This window comes from Chlorocebus sabaeus, chromosome 5 (genome assembly GCF_047675955.1).
Source record: "Chlorocebus sabaeus isolate Y175 chromosome 5, mChlSab1.0.hap1, whole genome shotgun sequence".
Lineage (NCBI taxonomy): Eukaryota > Metazoa > Chordata > Mammalia > Primates > Cercopithecidae > Chlorocebus > Chlorocebus sabaeus.
This window is the reverse complement of record NC_132908.1, coordinates 14,470,316-14,486,749: the sequence shown is the minus strand read 5'-3', so window position 1 is coordinate 14,486,749 and position 16,434 is coordinate 14,470,316. Positions and strand designations below refer to the sequence as shown.

The window sequence follows — 16,434 nt, the reverse complement described above, 5'->3', positions numbered from 1 at the left end:
AAATTAGGGCCTGTGGGCCAAATCTGGCCCAGTACTTGATTATGCAAAGGCCCAAGAGCTCAGCATGACTTTATATTTTTAAGTGATTGAAAAAAAGTCAGGCCGGGCGCGGTGGCTCAAGCCTGTAATCCCAGCACTTTGGGAGGCCGAGACGGGCGGATCACGAGGTCAGGAGATCGAGACCATCCTGGCTAACACAGTGAAACCCCATCTCTACTAAAAAATACAAAAAAAACTAGCTGGGCACGGTGGCGGGCGCCTGTAGTCCCAGCTACTCGGGAGGCTGAGGCAGGAGAATGGCGTAAACCCGGGAGGCGGAGCTTGCAGTGAGCCGAGATGTGGCCACTGCACTCCAGCCTGGACGACAGAGCGAGACTCCGCCTCAAAAAAAAAAAAAAAAAAAAAAAGAAAAAGAAAAAAGAAAAAAAGTCAAAGAATATTTTGTGACACATGTAAATTAAATGAAATCCAAAATTCAGTGTCTATAAATAAAGCTTTATTGGAACACAGCAACACTTATTTTTTTACATACTGTTTATGGCTGTTTTCATGCTACCGAATCAAATACTTGAGACTGAAACTGCAAGAACCTAAACTACGGTTTGCAAAGCCTGAAAATATTTACAACCGGGCCCTTTACGGAAAAAGTCTGCCAACTCCTAATCTGTGGTGTCCCATGGATCAATAATTTACTCCCTTTTATTGCAGTACAGTACTCCATTCCATTTTGAAGGGATAGGCCATAATTTGTTTATCTGTTTGTCTGTTGATGGACATTTGAGTTACTGCCTAATTATCCTTAATCCATGTGATGTGCTCTGATGTTTTGCATCCTATTTCATTTTTTTTTAAATTGCTACTCATGACCCAATGGTTAATTTCACAGCCCATTGATGAAGTACTCTCAGTTTGATATAGATATTAACTGAAACAATGGAGGATGAAATTATGTAGAAGAAGAAATCAAAAGGACTTTCCAGGCCGGGCACAGTGGCTCACACCTGTAATCCCAGCACTTTGGGAGGCTGAGGCGGGTAGATCACCTAAGGTCAGGAGTTCGAGACCAGCCTGACAAATATGGTGAAATCCCCATCTCTACTAAACATACACAAATTAGCTGGGCATAGTGGCACGTGCCTGTAATCCCAGCTACTCCAGAGTCTGAGGCAGGAAAATCGCTTGAACCTGGGAGGCAGAGGTTGCAATGACTCAAGATGGCGCCACTGCACTCCAGCGTGGGCAACAGAACGAGACTGTCTCAAAAAGAAAAAAAAAAAAGGGGGCTTGCCAGCTGAGTGCTGAGGAAATCCAACAATTAAACATTGGGCAGAGGAGGAAGAAACTCCAAAAGACATTGAGAAGGAACAGGCAGAAAAGGGAAGGTGACGATCTAGACAATTTGATATTGCGGGAAGCATGGAAAGTCCGTTTCAAGAAGAAAGTGATCATCTGATTCTAGGGCTGCTAAGAGGTCAGGTGCGATGGACTGAGATGGTTTTAGTGAGATTCGTTTAGGTGGAGGGAACAAAGCCGAAGCTAGATTGAGGTGAGTTGGTGGAGTGTGTGTAATGAGAAAATTGAGACCATAACGGGATGTGGATGAAGACAAGGCGTTTTTATTTGCTTGTTTTTTGATCATAAGAATGTTTAACAAACACTAAAAGGCAAGTATAACCAGAATTTTACAGATGAGGAAACTAATATACCAAGAGGTTAAGTAACTTGCCCAAGTAGCTTTCACTTACACAGCTTAAAAAAAAAAAAAAAGGTCCAGTTCTACTTGTAGCCACAATCTGAGCTCTAACCAATGGGCTATACTACTGACAAGGGAAAAAGCTGGCCCAGACATAATCCAATCTTTGTACCTTTGAGTTAAAAGTCTACAGTTGAGGCCAGGCGCGGTGGCTCAAGCCTGTAATCCCAGCACTTTGGGAGGCCGAGAAGGGCGAAACACGAGGTCAGGAGATTGAGACCATCCTGGCTAACATGGTGAAACCCCGTCTCTACTAAAAAATACAAAAAAACTAGCCAGGTGAGGTGGTGGGCGCCTGTAGTCCCAGCTACTCGGGAGGCTGAGGCAGGAGAATGGCGTAAACCCGGGAGGCGGAGCTTGCAGTGAGCCTAGATGGCGCCACTGCACTCCAGCCTGGGTGACAGAGCGAGACCCCGTCTCAAAAAAAAAAAAAGTCTACAGTTGAGGCTGGGCCCAGTGTCTCATGCCTGTAATCCCAGAACTTTGGGAGGGCAAGATGGGTGGATCACCTGAGGTCAGGAGTTGGAGACTGGCCTGTCCAACATAGTGAAACCCTGTCTCTACTAAAACACAAAAATTATCCAGGCTTGGTGGCACGCACCTGTAATCCCAGCTACTCAGGAGGCTGAGGCAGGAGAATTGCTTGAACCTCGGAGGCGGAGGTTGCAGTAAGCCGAGATTGCGCTGACAAAGTGAAACTGTCTCAAGAAAAAATTAAGGCTGGGTGCTTGGATCTCACGCCTGTAATCCCATCACTTGGGGAGGCCAAGGTGGGCAGATCACCTGAGGTCAGGAGTTCGAGACCAGCCTGGCCAACATAGTGAAATCCTGTCTCTACTAAAAATTCAAAAATTAGCCAGGCATGGTGACACATACCTGTAATCCCAGCTACTTGGGAAGTTGAGGCAGGAGATCTGCTTGAACCTGGGAGGCAGAGGTTGCAATGAGTGAGCCGAGGTTGTACCACTGCACTCCAGCCTGGTCAACAGAGCAAGACTCCATCTCAAAAAAAAAAAAGAAAATTAGCTGGATGCGGTGGTGCAAGTCTGTAATTCCAGCTACTCAGGAGGCTTAGGCAGGAGAATTGCTTGAACTCGGGAGGCAGAGCTTGCAGTGAGCCAAGATTGTGCCACTGCACTCCAGCCTGGTGACAGAGTGAGACTCCATCTCAAAAAAAAAAAAAAAAGAAGTGTTTGAGGCCAGGCTTGCTGGCTCAGGCCTGTAATCCCAGCACTTTGGGAGGCAGAGGCAGGAGGATCACCTGAGGTTGGGAGTTTGAGACCAGCCTGGCCAACATGGTAAAACCCTGTTTCTACTAAAAATACAGTGTATGAGGTGGTGCACGCCTATAATCGCAGCTACTCGGGGAGGCTGAGGCAGGAGAATCACTTGAACTGGGTCGGGGGTGGGGTGCGGAGGTTGCAGTAAGCTGAGATCAGGCCACTACACTTCAGGAAAAGAAAAAGAAAGGTCTGTTAGCAGCACATAAAGCCATATGTCTGTAGAGATTAAACCTCCCCACAACTGATGGCTTCATGCTCCAAATTGTACAATATTCTGCTTATCTCTCTTCACTAGTCCATAGAACGCTGCTTTATAATTTATCAGTTTTCCTATCTGTGCTTCCACAAGCCAAATGGTTTCAACATTGTTTTTTTTTTTTTTTTTTCTGGGGATGGGGGAGTCACAGACTTGAGTATATAATGAAAACGATGGATGTTTTCCCCAGAAAAATGCACTCACACACACAGCAAATTTTGAGTATAGTTTCAGAGACCTCCATCTGCATCCCAAAGTAAAAACCTCTACCCAAAACAGTGTTTTTCTTTAGGGCACAGAGCTTGTCTTTGCGGTGTGTGTGTGTGTTTGTTTTTGGAGACAGAGTCTTGCTCTTGTCACCCAGGCTAGAATGCAATCTTGGCTCACTGCAACCTTCACTTCCCAGGTTCAAGCGATTATGCTGCCTCAGCCTCCCGAGTAACTGGGATTACAGGCGCACACCACCACTCTGCTAATTTTTTTATTTTTAGGAGAGAGGGGGTTTCATCATGTTGGCTGTGCTGGTTTCAAACTCCTGACCTCAGGTGATCTGCCCACCTCAGCCTCCCAAAGTGCTGGGATTACAGGCATGAGCCGCCGCACCCAGCCTTTTTAAAATTTTTAAATTTTTTATTTATTTTTGAGATGGAGTCTCACTGTGTTGCCCAGGCTGGAGTGCAGTGGCGAGATCTCAGCTCACTGCAAGCTCTGCCTCCCGGGTTCATGCCATTCTCCTGCCTCAGCCTCTGGAGTAGCTGGGACTACAGGCGCCCACCACCACACCCAGCTAATTTCTTTCTGTATTTTTGGTAGAGACGGGGTTTCACCGTGTTAGCCAGGATGGTCTCGATCTCCTGACCTTGTGATCCGTCCACCTCAGCCTCCCAAAGTGCTGGGATTACAGGCATGAGCCACTGTGCCCGGCCCAGCCTCTTATTTTTATTTTTACTGTTTTTTGAGACGGAGTCTCACCTTATTGCCCAGGCTAGAGTGCAGTGCTGCAATCTCGGCTCACTGCAACCTCTGCCTCCCGGGTTCGAGTGATTCTCCTGCCTCAGCCGCCCAAGTAGCTGGGATTACAGGTGTCTGCCACCACGCCCAGCTAATTTTTTGTATTTTTAGTAGAGACGGAGTTTCACCATGTTGGCCAGGCTGGTCTTGAACCAGCCTCTTACTCTTCTACATACTATTTCCAGCACAACTGTCCAAGATGGCAGTCAATAAATATTTGGCTAAATATAATAAATAATCCGGTTGATTATTTCCACTTTTTCACATTGGGTTGTCAAAGTCTACTTTTCAAACAGTAAAGTTAACTTTTCTCTCTCTAGTATTTGTTTTGTAGAATCTATTATACTTTGTAATGTAATCCACAGAAACTTGGAGGTGACTTTATACTAGTTTTGAATGATATCCATGCTGAGGTGCTCAGAGGTTGAATGTACTTATATCGATGGGTGGATATATGGATGCACGTGTGATAAAGCAAATATAGGGAAAATTAATTGTAGAATCTAGGTAGTGGGTACATGGTTGTTCACTGTACAATTGTTTCAACTTTTCTACATGTTTGAAAAATTTCATAACACATTGGAAAAGTGACTTGTTTTGTTCAAGCAGGGATACATTCAGTCTTCCGTTCTTGAAGGATATAAATCTGTCATTCCTTCTGTTTGGAAAGTTCTTTAGAGAGTCTGAATAATTCCCACAGTACAGTCTAAACCAGCACACAAGGGTTTTTTGGTGGAAAATAATTTTATTAACAGAACCAGGCAATTTACCAAATACAACATAGATAGCTCAAAACATGGAGTTACTGCGCTGAAAACGTGACCCTGTTACACGGATTTCGGGAGGAAGAGTATAAAACAGGAGAGAAGGCCGGGTGCGGTGGCTCACGCCTGTAATCCCAGCACTTTGGGAGGCCGAGGCGGGCAAATCACGAGGTCAGGAGATCGAGACCATCCTGTGAATGGTGAAACCCCGTCTCTACTAAAAATACAAAAAATTAGCTGGGCGCAGTGGCGGGCGCCTGTAGTCCCAGCTACTTGGGAGGCTGAGTCGGTAGAATGGCTTGAACCTGGGAGGCGGAGCTTGCAGTGAGCCGAGATTGCGTCACTGCACTCCAGCCTGGGCGACAGAGCGAGACTCCATCTCAGGAAAAAAAAAAAAAGAAAAAACAGGGAGAAAAGGAGTAAGATTTGTGGTTGTAGCGTCATCGCAGAGGTGAAGTGTTCCATTGATTGCAACTGTGGTAGTCTACATCAGTTTCCCTCATTAAGGTGGGAGGAATCTACTAAGCAAATGTACGCCTTCCCCATTCGTTAGAAACACATTGCAGTAAAACTGCAGAAGTGGCCGAGCGTGGTAGCTCACGCCTGTAATCCCAGCACTTTGGGAGGCTGAGACGGAAGATCGCCTGAGGCCAGGAGTTCGAAGCCAGCCCGGGCAACAGAGTGAGACATCCCCGCTTCTTTATTAAAATGAGATTTAAAATTTTTTTCTCTTCAATTCATCGGTAACAAGATAAAAAAATTAATAAAAAATTAACTTTTTAAAACATTTAAAGTAAAGTGGGAGTGGAAGCGGTATGTGGACTCATGGGGCTCGGGTCTGAATCATACCTAGATCGGCACTGCGAAATGGGGATAATGATGATCTCCTAGAGCTGTTGAAATAGGAAAATGGAGGAGCAGCAGCTGATGTATTAATATTATCATTATTATTATTATTACCCATTACCTGACAAGTTATAATTGTGACATGAAAGAGGCTGGCCCAGTTGTCTGAACAATTTTTTTCCCGTCTATAATTCGGCGGGAAGGTCTGAGACAAACACCTCTGCTTAGATCAGTGCCTTCTCCGAGCAGGGTTCACCAAGCAGCCCCCAAACCCAAAGCCCCCAAGTCCCTGGGCGCCGAGGACGCTGTGAGTCCTGCGCATGTGCAAGGGTGCTCGCTCGCTCACCGCCTTCGTGGCGAATGGCCTGTTCCATTCTCGAGGGATGACGGCGGGAGGGGAGGCGGGAGACTTAGAAGCCTGGGTCCGGAAGTGCAGGTGCGTCACTAGTATTTCCAGCCTTTCACTCCATGAATAGTACTTTGTGATTATTATACTTCTACCTTGTTGATTCCGACAGGCTGCTGGGAAGAGTGAGTTTGGTGAACAATCCACCGGGCATCCTCCCCTTTTCACCTACGCACGTTAAGGAGGGCCGGCGTGAGGCCCAGGTACGGAATCCCAGAGGGCTCCGCCCACCTCGATGGGGCCCCGCCCCGCCGCCCCGCCGCCCCTCAACCCGCAGGTTCGCCAGCCCGCGGCGCCGCCGGGCAGCTCCTCCTCCTCTCCGCCCCGCCGGCCACGGGCGCGGAGGACGTCAGCGCTGCCAGCGTGGAAACAGCGGCAGGGCGCGGGAGGAGGAAGTAGCGCCCGGGACCGCTGGGCCACCACCGGCCGCCTCAGCCATGGACGCGTCCCTGGAGAAGGTCCGTACCGGGAGGGGGCGATGGGGACGGCGCTGCGGCCCGGGGCTCCCGCCTCCGAGGCGACTGTTTGCCAGTCTCAAGCTGCCATTGTGACCCGGGCAGGGGGACGCGGGCTGACGGGCCCCGCCTGAGGAGGCCTCGCCAGGAGGGCGGCTGGGGCCTGGGCGCGTCACGGGACCGGGTGTCTCTCGGGTCCCCGTGGGCCGAAGAGGCTGGGCGGGGTTCCGTGGGGGCCGTGAGGGGCCCGGAGCCCAGAACTGGGACCGTGGGGCCGACCTTGGGCCCTGCCGAGGTTCCGTGCGTGGCCGGCCTGAACTCGGCTGGCCCTTTCGGAGGACTGGGAGCTCTCCGTTGGCGACCCCAGATGCTCCCGGAAAGAACCCGCAGTTATTTCGGAGCCAGCTGCAAACCTGTAGGTTTTTCTTGGTCTCCAAGTTAGGAATGAAAATTGCTAAAGCAGTGGTTTTCCAACTTCAGCCTGCGTGGGAATCACCTGGGGCCTTTGGTAAAATGTGGAGGTTCAGTCCCGGGGTCAGAACCTCTGGGGGCGGGACCGAGATCTGCATGTTTAACCGCCACCGTCCCCCTCCCACTCCGCCCCACGAAGGTGATTCCGATGCTAAGCCTGCGAACACCGGGCGAGAACCTCTATGAGTTCCAGAAAGGAGTGGGTATTGCGTAGATTGCGAATTGAGTTTCAGGGATCGCAGCTGGTCCACAACTTCCTGGCTCCCCCTTTCCAGTGGCGAGGAGATATCCCCGAGTCAACTCCAAATCCACTGGTAACAGAGCCTACCTCTGATTTCCTTTTAGGGGAACGGCAGCGTGGTGTACCTGGCTGACTGCTCTACCATGTGAAACGGATTCTCATTGTCCCAGTGTTAGGGCTTGTAAATGGGAACCGGTTTGGGTTTCTTCATGGATTCCTGCTTTCGGTACCTGACATTCTGCCCTCCCTCAAAGCCCTTCTCTCTGTTCCAGCTTGGGAGTCAGCTTGTCCAGTCCAGTGCACACCCGGCTTTTCATGCATGTGGCATTCAGGAGCAATGCTAGTGTTTTAAGACGGCTACATTTGAATTTTGAGCTGGTAGGAATAATATATTTTGTCTTTTTTCAAGGCAGCAGCTACTGTAGATTTGTTCACTTGTCGCTGGAGAGTTGAAGGCAATAATTGTAAAAGGCCAGATGTCTTCATGTGCTCATAGTGGTGTGGCCTACTCCTTGGTTGCTTAGCATACATTGGGTGGAAGACAAGAAAAAGATAATATGGTTTTCTTGTGCCATCTCTGGAGTGAATGTTATGTGTTTTCCTGGCTGGGAATAAAGTCTTTACGGTCTTCTGATTAGCAGAGTGTCTACCTTTTGGTACTTTGAGTTTGTCCAGATGACTGGTTCTTAAAGCAGGGGGCAATTTATTTCCCCAGGGGACATTTGGCTATCTCTGGGCATATTTTTGATTGTCACAATGGGGGCAGGGAGGTGCCACCGGTACCTAGTGGGTAGAGGCCAGGGACACAGCTAAACATCCTGCATTGCACAGGACAGCTCCCGATGCTGGATAATTCTCTGGCCCAAAATGTCAGCAGTGTTGAGGCTGAGAAATCCTGGTCAAGATCATGTTTATACCACCAGCAGTTGAGTACTAAGTGATGCAAAGTGGTGTTTTCAATTGCCTAAGAAGGTGGATGGGCTTCATGTGATTGTAATTGGAATCCTAAAGAACTGGGATGATCTTTCCTCCAGGAGTAATTAGCCTTTATAGGAAAATCTGCAGAGTGGGTCGGAATCCTGCTTTAAATACTACTTTTCTGGCATTTGATCAGTAGATTACAGTGGTTGCTCCCTAAGTGTTAATTGATGATAAAATATCTTAAACTCAATGAAGGTATCAAGAGGGACTGCAATTCCAGTGTGTTTAATATTGGAGCTTTCACAAAAATTGCAGTGATCTTTTAGGAATTCAGAACATGTGGGCTGGAAGTTTCTGCCTTAGGTCAGTGTGAAAATTCTGAGTGTAAGTTTTTCAGAACTATGACTGGGACTTACTTTTTTTTTTTTTTTTTTTTTTTTTTTGAGATAGAGCCTCACTCTGTTGTCCAGGGTGGAGTGCAGTGGTGCCATCTCGGCTCACTGCAACCTCCGCCTCCCAGATTCAAGTGATTCTTCTGCCTCAGCCTCCTGAGCAGATGTGACTACAGGCTCATGCCACCACACCCGACTAATTTTTGTATTCCCAGTAGAGACGGGGTTTCACCTTGTTGGTCAGGCTGCTCTCAAACTCCTGACCTTGTGATCCGCCCGTCTCAGCCTCCCAAAGTGCTGGGATTACAGGTGTGAGCCACTGCGCCTGGCCGGGACTTACGTTTATATTCCCTGAAGTAATAGAGGGTCTTAGATGGAATGAACAATTTATGTTGGTGCTAATTGGGCAGAAAAGAAAAAGCATTGCTATGATGTGAGTGTTGATGATTTTATGTTCTGAAAAATAGTCTGAGTCAAAGTGAAACATGTAACTGTTCATTATTCCTGTTTCTTTGAGGAATAGACTATGCTGCGTTAAATTCTACATTGTTAGTATAAACTCGAGAGCTATGTGAGCAGTTATGAACCCATTTAAACTGATCCTTGCATAATTTATACTGATTACAGAAACCACAATGTTATTTGATACTCACCCTCTAAAATTTAAAATCACATCCCTCACTTTAAAATGTAGTATGTGAAAAAAAAAATGTAGTATGGGATCATCATTTAGTAGAATCACTTGATGATTGGGATTTGGTCCAAATATAATTCTGTCCCTTGCTTTTTCTGTTGATGTATAAACTTGCAGACCTGTGATGGCAGAGCCATTTTCTTGTCATGATTTGCTTTTCTTTCACAACAGTATCAGTTTTGTTGTATCTTAAATAATGATGTCCCAATAAATCAGATGATCAGGTGGGTTAATTGAGGAGGCAAGGAATTCAAACTAGGAGAGTAGCAGTAGGGGCTTTGCCCCTGCCCTCCACTATATGTTCAAGGCATAAGGAACAAGGCCCTGTAGCAGAGCCTCACAGTGTGTACTTATGTTAATATTCAATAAAGAAAATGCCACAGGAAGTAATCACTATAATGATGAAGATTTTAAGTTATTAAACACATACACCTTTCAGTAAAAACCTGTTACATTATTATTTTTGAGAGAGGATCTCTCTCTGTCACCGAGGCTGGAGAGCCGTGGTACAGTCTCGGCTCACTGCAACGTCCGTCTCCAGGGCTCAAGAGATCCTCGTGCCTCAGCCTCTTGAGTAGCTGGGACTACAGGCATTCACCCCCACGCTGAGCTAATTAAAAAAATTTTTTTAATCGAGACAAGGTCTCACTATATTGCCCAGGCTGGTCCCAAACTCCTGGGCTCAAGCCGTCCTCTTGCCTTAGCCTCCCAAAGTGCTGGAACTGTAAGCATGAGCCACCATGCCAGGTCAAAACCTGCTACTCTAAACTTGTAGAATAGCCCAGACCTTTTTCTGTTGGTTAAGAAATCTCATTCTTCCTGGGTATTATGTTTAGACAAGGTATGCTACAGTTTGTTTTGCATTTACTTTAATTCTATCCTTGAGCAAACTTAGAGCAGTTTCTCAGCGTCCGCACTACTGATATTTTGGGTCAGATAATTCGCTGTTGTGGGGGCAGGCCTGTGCATGGCAGCATGCTTAGCAGTGTCCCTGACCTCCACTCAGTAGATGCTAGTCGCACTCCCTACCCCCAGTTGTGACAATAAGAAATGTCTCCAGATGGAGGCAGCTGTCCCCCAATGGGTGGAGGGAATTGCCTCTGGTTGAAAGTCCCTAATTTAGGGAATCTAGAGCTACAGTTCCAGTTTGGTAGCCACTAGCCATATTTGGCAGTTTACATTGAGATTAAGATTAAACACAATTTAACATTCCTTTCCTCAGTCATGCTGGCCACATTTCAAGTGTTCAACAACCACATGTGGCTAATGTCTGCTACATTGGGCAGCACAGATGTGGAACATTTCCATCGCCAAAGAAGGTTCCACTGAACAGTGCTAAGAGCTGGCAATTTTTTTCTTTTTTTGAGATGGAGTCTTGCTCTGTTGCCGAGGGTAGAGTGCAGTGGCACAGTCTTGGCTCACTACAACCTCTGCTCTCCGGGTTCAAGCGATTCTTCTGCCTCAGCCTCTCAAGTAGCTGGGATTACAGGCGCCCACCACCACACCTGGCTAATTTTTGTACTTTTAGTAGAGATGGGATTTCACCAAATTGACCAGGCTGATGTCAAGCTCCTGACCTCAAATGATCCACCTGCCTTGGCCTCCCAAAGTGCTGGGGTTACAGGCGTGAGCTACCGTGCCCAGCCAATTACTTGTTATATCTAATTCTCATCTCTGAAAGAGGCAACTTTGACCCTGTTTCTGACCTCAATCAGCACAACTCATTCCATTTTTGGTTCTTGAACTCATCCTGAGCTAAGCGTTTCTTTCCTCCTATTTGGGCCTAATTTTAGAAAATTCTTTGTCACCTTGCTGTTATGCTGGAGGTTTATAGCAGCATCAATAGAACATTCCTGATCATTACTTACTGATAAGGACTCTGATAATTTCTATTCCTGCTCCTTCCTTAAAAAGCATGAGAAAGGAACCCCTGTTAGGCAAGGTTGAAATGACCAGTTTCTGTGTATGGCTTTGTAGATCCCACTCTTTTATATAGAATGGCAGGAGATGAGAAGCTGTAATTGTAGCTTTCATATAAAGCCAAGTGCAATGTTATAATGTGAGGGTTTTGCATACAGGTGCATGGTGACTAAGGCTGTAAATGATTATCTAATACTGGCTGTCAGGGAAAACTGATAGGACTCAGCCATAGTACAAAGTTCCTGATACTAGATATTTATGGCTTTGTTCTTTCTTGATTTATTCAAGATTTAAGGGGAAGTCAGTGGCAGAGCTATTGATGGTCCCTATTTCCGTCTTTGCTCCACTGTATCTAGGATTATGAGTTATAGGTAGAAGTTGCTTTGGCTTAATGTCATCTGTTGTCACCTAAAGCAGAAACCTGTTTTGATTTATATATATATATTTTTTGAGACGGAATCTTGCTGTCACCCAGGCTGGAGTGCAGTGGCGCGATCTCACCTCGATGCAACCTCTGCCTCACTGCAACCTCTGCCTCCTGGGTTCAAGCAGTTCTCCTGCCTCAGCCTCCTAAGTAGTTGGGATTTTTTTTGTACCACACCCGTCTAATTTCTGTTTTTTTATTTTTAATTTTTTTGAGATGGAGTCTCGCCCCGTGGCCTAGGCTGGAGTATAGTGGCTCAATCTCGGCTCACTGCAAGCTCCGCCTCTGGGTTCACGCCAGTGTCCTGCCTCAGCTGGGACTACGACGCCCGCCACCACGCCCAGCTAATTTTTTGTGTTTTTAGTAGAGACGGGATTTCACCAAGTGTTAGCCAGGATGGTCTTGATCTCCTGTCCTCTGCCTCGGCCTCCCAAAGTGCTGGGATTACAGGTGTGAGCCACTGCGCCCGGCCAATTTTTGTATTTTTAATAGAGATGGGGTTTCCCCGTGTTGGCCAGGCTGGTCTCGAACTCCTGACCTCAAGTGATCTGCCTGCCTCAGCTCCCAAAGTGCTAGGATTACAGATATCAGCCACCATACCCGGCCTTGATGTATAATTTTTATGAATCGAAGGTGAGCTGTGGCTAAAACCCAGTGCTGAGTGCTGACAGAGACACCAGGTGAGTAAGATGTGATCCCTGCAGGAGATCACTTTCTGGTAAGGGGTATACTTTTTGGATAAAACCTTGCATAGAAAGGAGGGATAAAAAGCACAGGAATTAAGAAACAAGTTGTGAGTGCAAGGAGCAAGTGACCAGGAAAGATTGTGTGGAAAAGATTTTTTAGGCAGAATATTTAGCTCAGAATTATGCTTTTCTAGAGTTTAACTATAAATGTAATGCAACTCTTTATGAGCGTGCCTCATATTATTGCTGGTAGATAAAAATCAAGAAACAGGAAAGCCATTTCATCTTTACCTTTCTGGTTTGATCGTGCACTAACAAGCCCTAGGAAACACTGCCTATGAAGAAGCTTATCTTAAGGAAGAGTTATAACAGTATCTGCTTCTGTTCAGCAATTTTCTTTTTGTTCCGGAATAAAGGTGTGATTCCAGTTAAATAGTAAAGTTTTTAGAAATAGAGCTTTCCTATTGCATGCTATTTTTCCATCAGTGTCATTATCTGGAAGTGTTTACTCATGTTATAAGGTCTGTGTGAATCGACACTGCAGTAGTGGTCTCTGGGAACACAGTTTTTTGGAACGTGGAGTTGGACCTCTAGCATCTCCAACGTATATCTGAGTCAAGTGATTAGAGGCTTTTACCCCCCTTCACATACTGCTCTCTGTGACTGAGATGTGATCTGTGCAGTTAACTTTGCTCCCTCCTTTCCGCTATTGGGTATTTTTGCCCTTTTCTTTTCTTTCTTTCTTTCTTTTTTTTTTGAGACGGTATTTTGCTCTTGTTGCCCAGGCTGGAGTGCAGTGGCACGATCTTGGTTCACTGTAACCTCTGCCTCCTGGGTTCAAACAATTCTCCTGTCTCAGCCTCCTGAATAGCTGGGATTACAGGCACGCACCAACATGCCTGGCTAATTTTTTGTATTTTTCGTAGAGACAATGTTTCATCATGTTGGCCAGGCTAGCCTCGAACTCCTGACCTCAGGTGGGCCACTGTGCCCGGCCTATTTTTGCCCTTTTCTTTCCTATTTTCCGCCTATCTTCTTGAGGAATTTGTAAGGTTAAATACTCATAGTTATACCTTATACAATACTTGGCTAACCCTTTGCAACTAGGAAGATTATGATGCTTAATGAGCCAGTAATTACAGTATGTCTTCATATTCTCACAAACACACTCAAGCGTAGAGACCATGAAGGTTAAGAATAAGACTTTCAAATGATAGTATCCAGTTCTTAGAAGATGAGAGGAGACGGGTGGGCGTGGTGACTCATGCCTGTACTCCCAGCACTTTGGGAGGCCAAGGTGGGTGGATCACCTGAGGTCAGGCGTTCGAGACCAGCCTGGCCAACATGGTGAAAACCCACCTCTACTAAAAATACAAAAATTAGCCAGGTGTGGTGGCTCACGCCTGTAGTCCCAGCTACTCAGGAGATTGCACCATTGCACTCCAGTATGGGCAACAGAGTGATACTCCATCTCAAAAACAAAAAAAGAAGATGGGAGGAGACCAAAGTTCTGGTTCTTAATTAAATACTGTACTATTGAATCAGACAAAAAATACTTACAAATGTAGAAACTGAGACTCCAATAAGATAAAGCAGGTTTACAAGTCACTGTATCAACTTGGAGGATACCTGTTCCTCTTCTCTCATCCTTGGCCCGTAAGGAACATTGTGTTCTTGCCATGGCTTCTCAGAGGTATGTATTATAATAGATGTGGGCCGGGCGCGGTGGCTCACGCCTGTAATCGCAGCACTTTGGGAGGCCGAGGCGGGTGGATCACAAGGTCAGGAGATCGAGACCATGGTGAAACCCCGTCTCTACTGAAAAATAGAAAAAAATTAGCCGGGCGCAGTGGCGGGCGCCTGTAGTCCCAGCTACTCGGGAGGCTGAGGTAGGAGAATGGCGTGAACCCGGGAGGCGGAGCTTGCAGTGAGCCGAGATTGCGCCACTGCACTCCAGCCTGGGCGACAGAGCGAGACTCCGTCTCAAAAAAAATAAAAAAAAAAAATATAATAGATGTGTTTGGGGGACTTGTTTAACTACTGCTAGACAGCAGGCACTGTTTGTTTTCGCCTGGGAGGAAAATAAATGCAGAGATGAAGTTGAATGATTATCACTATTCAGGATTTACCTTGTTCAGAAAGCTGTGGGAGGCAAGAGTAGTTGGTAGGTTAGGAACAGCTGTTTGGAGCTTTACCTCTTGCTTTTTATCTCAGCCGAAGATAGGTAGTGATTTTTTATATGTCTAATGCATATGGTATAAACTAGCATTTGATAACACCAAGGTCTTCTAATATGAGCAGCTGGTTTCTCTTTAGCCCTAAGAGGCCCCCAAAATAAGCCCTAAAAGTCCCCCAAATAAGAATATTTCTCTCCTGAAAAAAAACTTTGTTGAAATGAAAGTATTACGTACTCCTATTACTGATGAATGTTACAATTAATATACTTTTAAAAATAAATTTTAGACTTTCTTTTCTTATAGAGATTGCTTCTCTTAGAAGCCTTCTTTTATCTGGCTGTGGTGGCTCATGCCTGTAATCCCAGCACTTTGGGAGGCCGAGACGGGCAGATCACGAGGTCAGGAGATCGAGACCATCATGGCTAACACGGTGAAACACTGTCTCTACTAAAAATACAAAAAATTAGCTAGGTGTGGTAGCATGCGCCTGTGGTCCCAGCTACTTGGGAGGCTGAGGCAGGAGAATTGCTTGAACCCGGGAGGCGGAGGTTGCGGTGAGCCGAGATCACCCTACTGCACTCCAGCCTGGGCAACAGAGCAAGACTCCATCTCAAAAAAAAAAAAGAAAAAAAAAAAAAGCCTTCTCTTTAAAGGCTTAGCTCTGTATCTCCCAACAGCAGTTATTCATGTACCATCTGTGAATTTGGCCACATCAGTGTACCACCTATACTATTATTTGCTTAATATTTTCTTTTAAATATTGTTTACATCGATTTACTCCCTCTTTATGAAAAATCGAGGGGACAGTTTACATACAACAAAAATACCCATTTTAGTTATAGAGTTTGTGTTTTGGAAGTTGTATATAGGGATATTACCACCAGCATGATCAAGATACGAAGCATTGACCTGGTACAGTGGTGCACACCTGTGATTTCAACACTTTGGGAGGCCAAGGCAGAAGGATCACCTGAGCCCAGGAGTTTGAGGGCAGCCAGGGCAACGTAGTGAGTTCCCCATCTCTATAAAAAATAAAAACTTAGCCAGGCTTGGTGGCATACACCTGTAGTCCCAGCTACTTGGGAGGCTGAGGTGAGAGGATCACTTGAGCCCAGGAGGGTGAGGCTGCAGTGAGCCACGATAGTGCTGCTGCACTTGGCCTGGGTGACAGAGCAAGACCCTGTCTCAAAATATCCCCTACCCACCCACCCGAAAAAAGGTACAGAGCATTTCCATCTCCCTGAAAATGTCCCTTTGCAGTGGATCCCTGCCCTGCTTTCTGTCATTCTCGCCCTCTTTACCCACCCATCGCATCCCTGCACACCCCTCTTTTTTTTTTTTTTAACTTCAATTTGTGCTCAACTGTAATGTCTCTGTATTCTGAGGTTTGAGGTGTGTGTGTGGGTTTTTGTTTTTTCCAAATCACATAAATGTGTATGTGTGTGTGTGTGTGTGTGTGTGTGTGTGTATTTATTTATTTATTTATTTATTTTTGAGACAGACTCTCATCCTGTCACCCAGGCTGGAGTACAGTGGTGCCATCTCAGTTCACTGCAACCTCTGCCTCCCAAGTTCAAACGATTCTCCTGCCTCAGCCTCCTGAGTAGCTGGGGTTACAGGCACACCACCAGGCCCAACTAATTTTTGTATCTTTGGTAGAGACAGAGTTTCACCATGTTGGACAGGCTGGTCTCAGACTCATGACCTCGTGATCTGCCCGCCTCTGCCTCCCAA

At 46.2% G+C, this 16,434-nt stretch overlaps 1 protein-coding gene across 6 annotated transcripts in view; it reads left to right on the top strand.

Moving 5' to 3' along the window:
• The first annotated feature begins 6,562 nt into the window (after positions 1-6,562).
• Positions 6,563-16,434, top strand: part of PDXDC1 (pyridoxal dependent decarboxylase domain containing 1) — a 59,471-nt gene continuing 49,599 nt past the window's right edge. For 2 of the 6 annotated variants that reach the window (XM_007986368.3, XM_037989828.2), the window contains exons 1-2: positions 6,675-6,777; positions 7,759-7,864. In XM_007986368.3, the coding sequence (XP_007984559.2) occupies positions 7,802-7,864 (63 nt within the window). In that variant the 5' untranslated portion in view covers positions 6,675-6,777; positions 7,759-7,801. Of the gene's footprint in view, positions 6,778-7,758; positions 7,865-16,434 lie in introns of all 6 variants that reach the window. The other 4 variants (XR_005237707.2, XM_073015186.1, XM_007986367.3 and 1 more) reach the window with 4 other exon arrangements.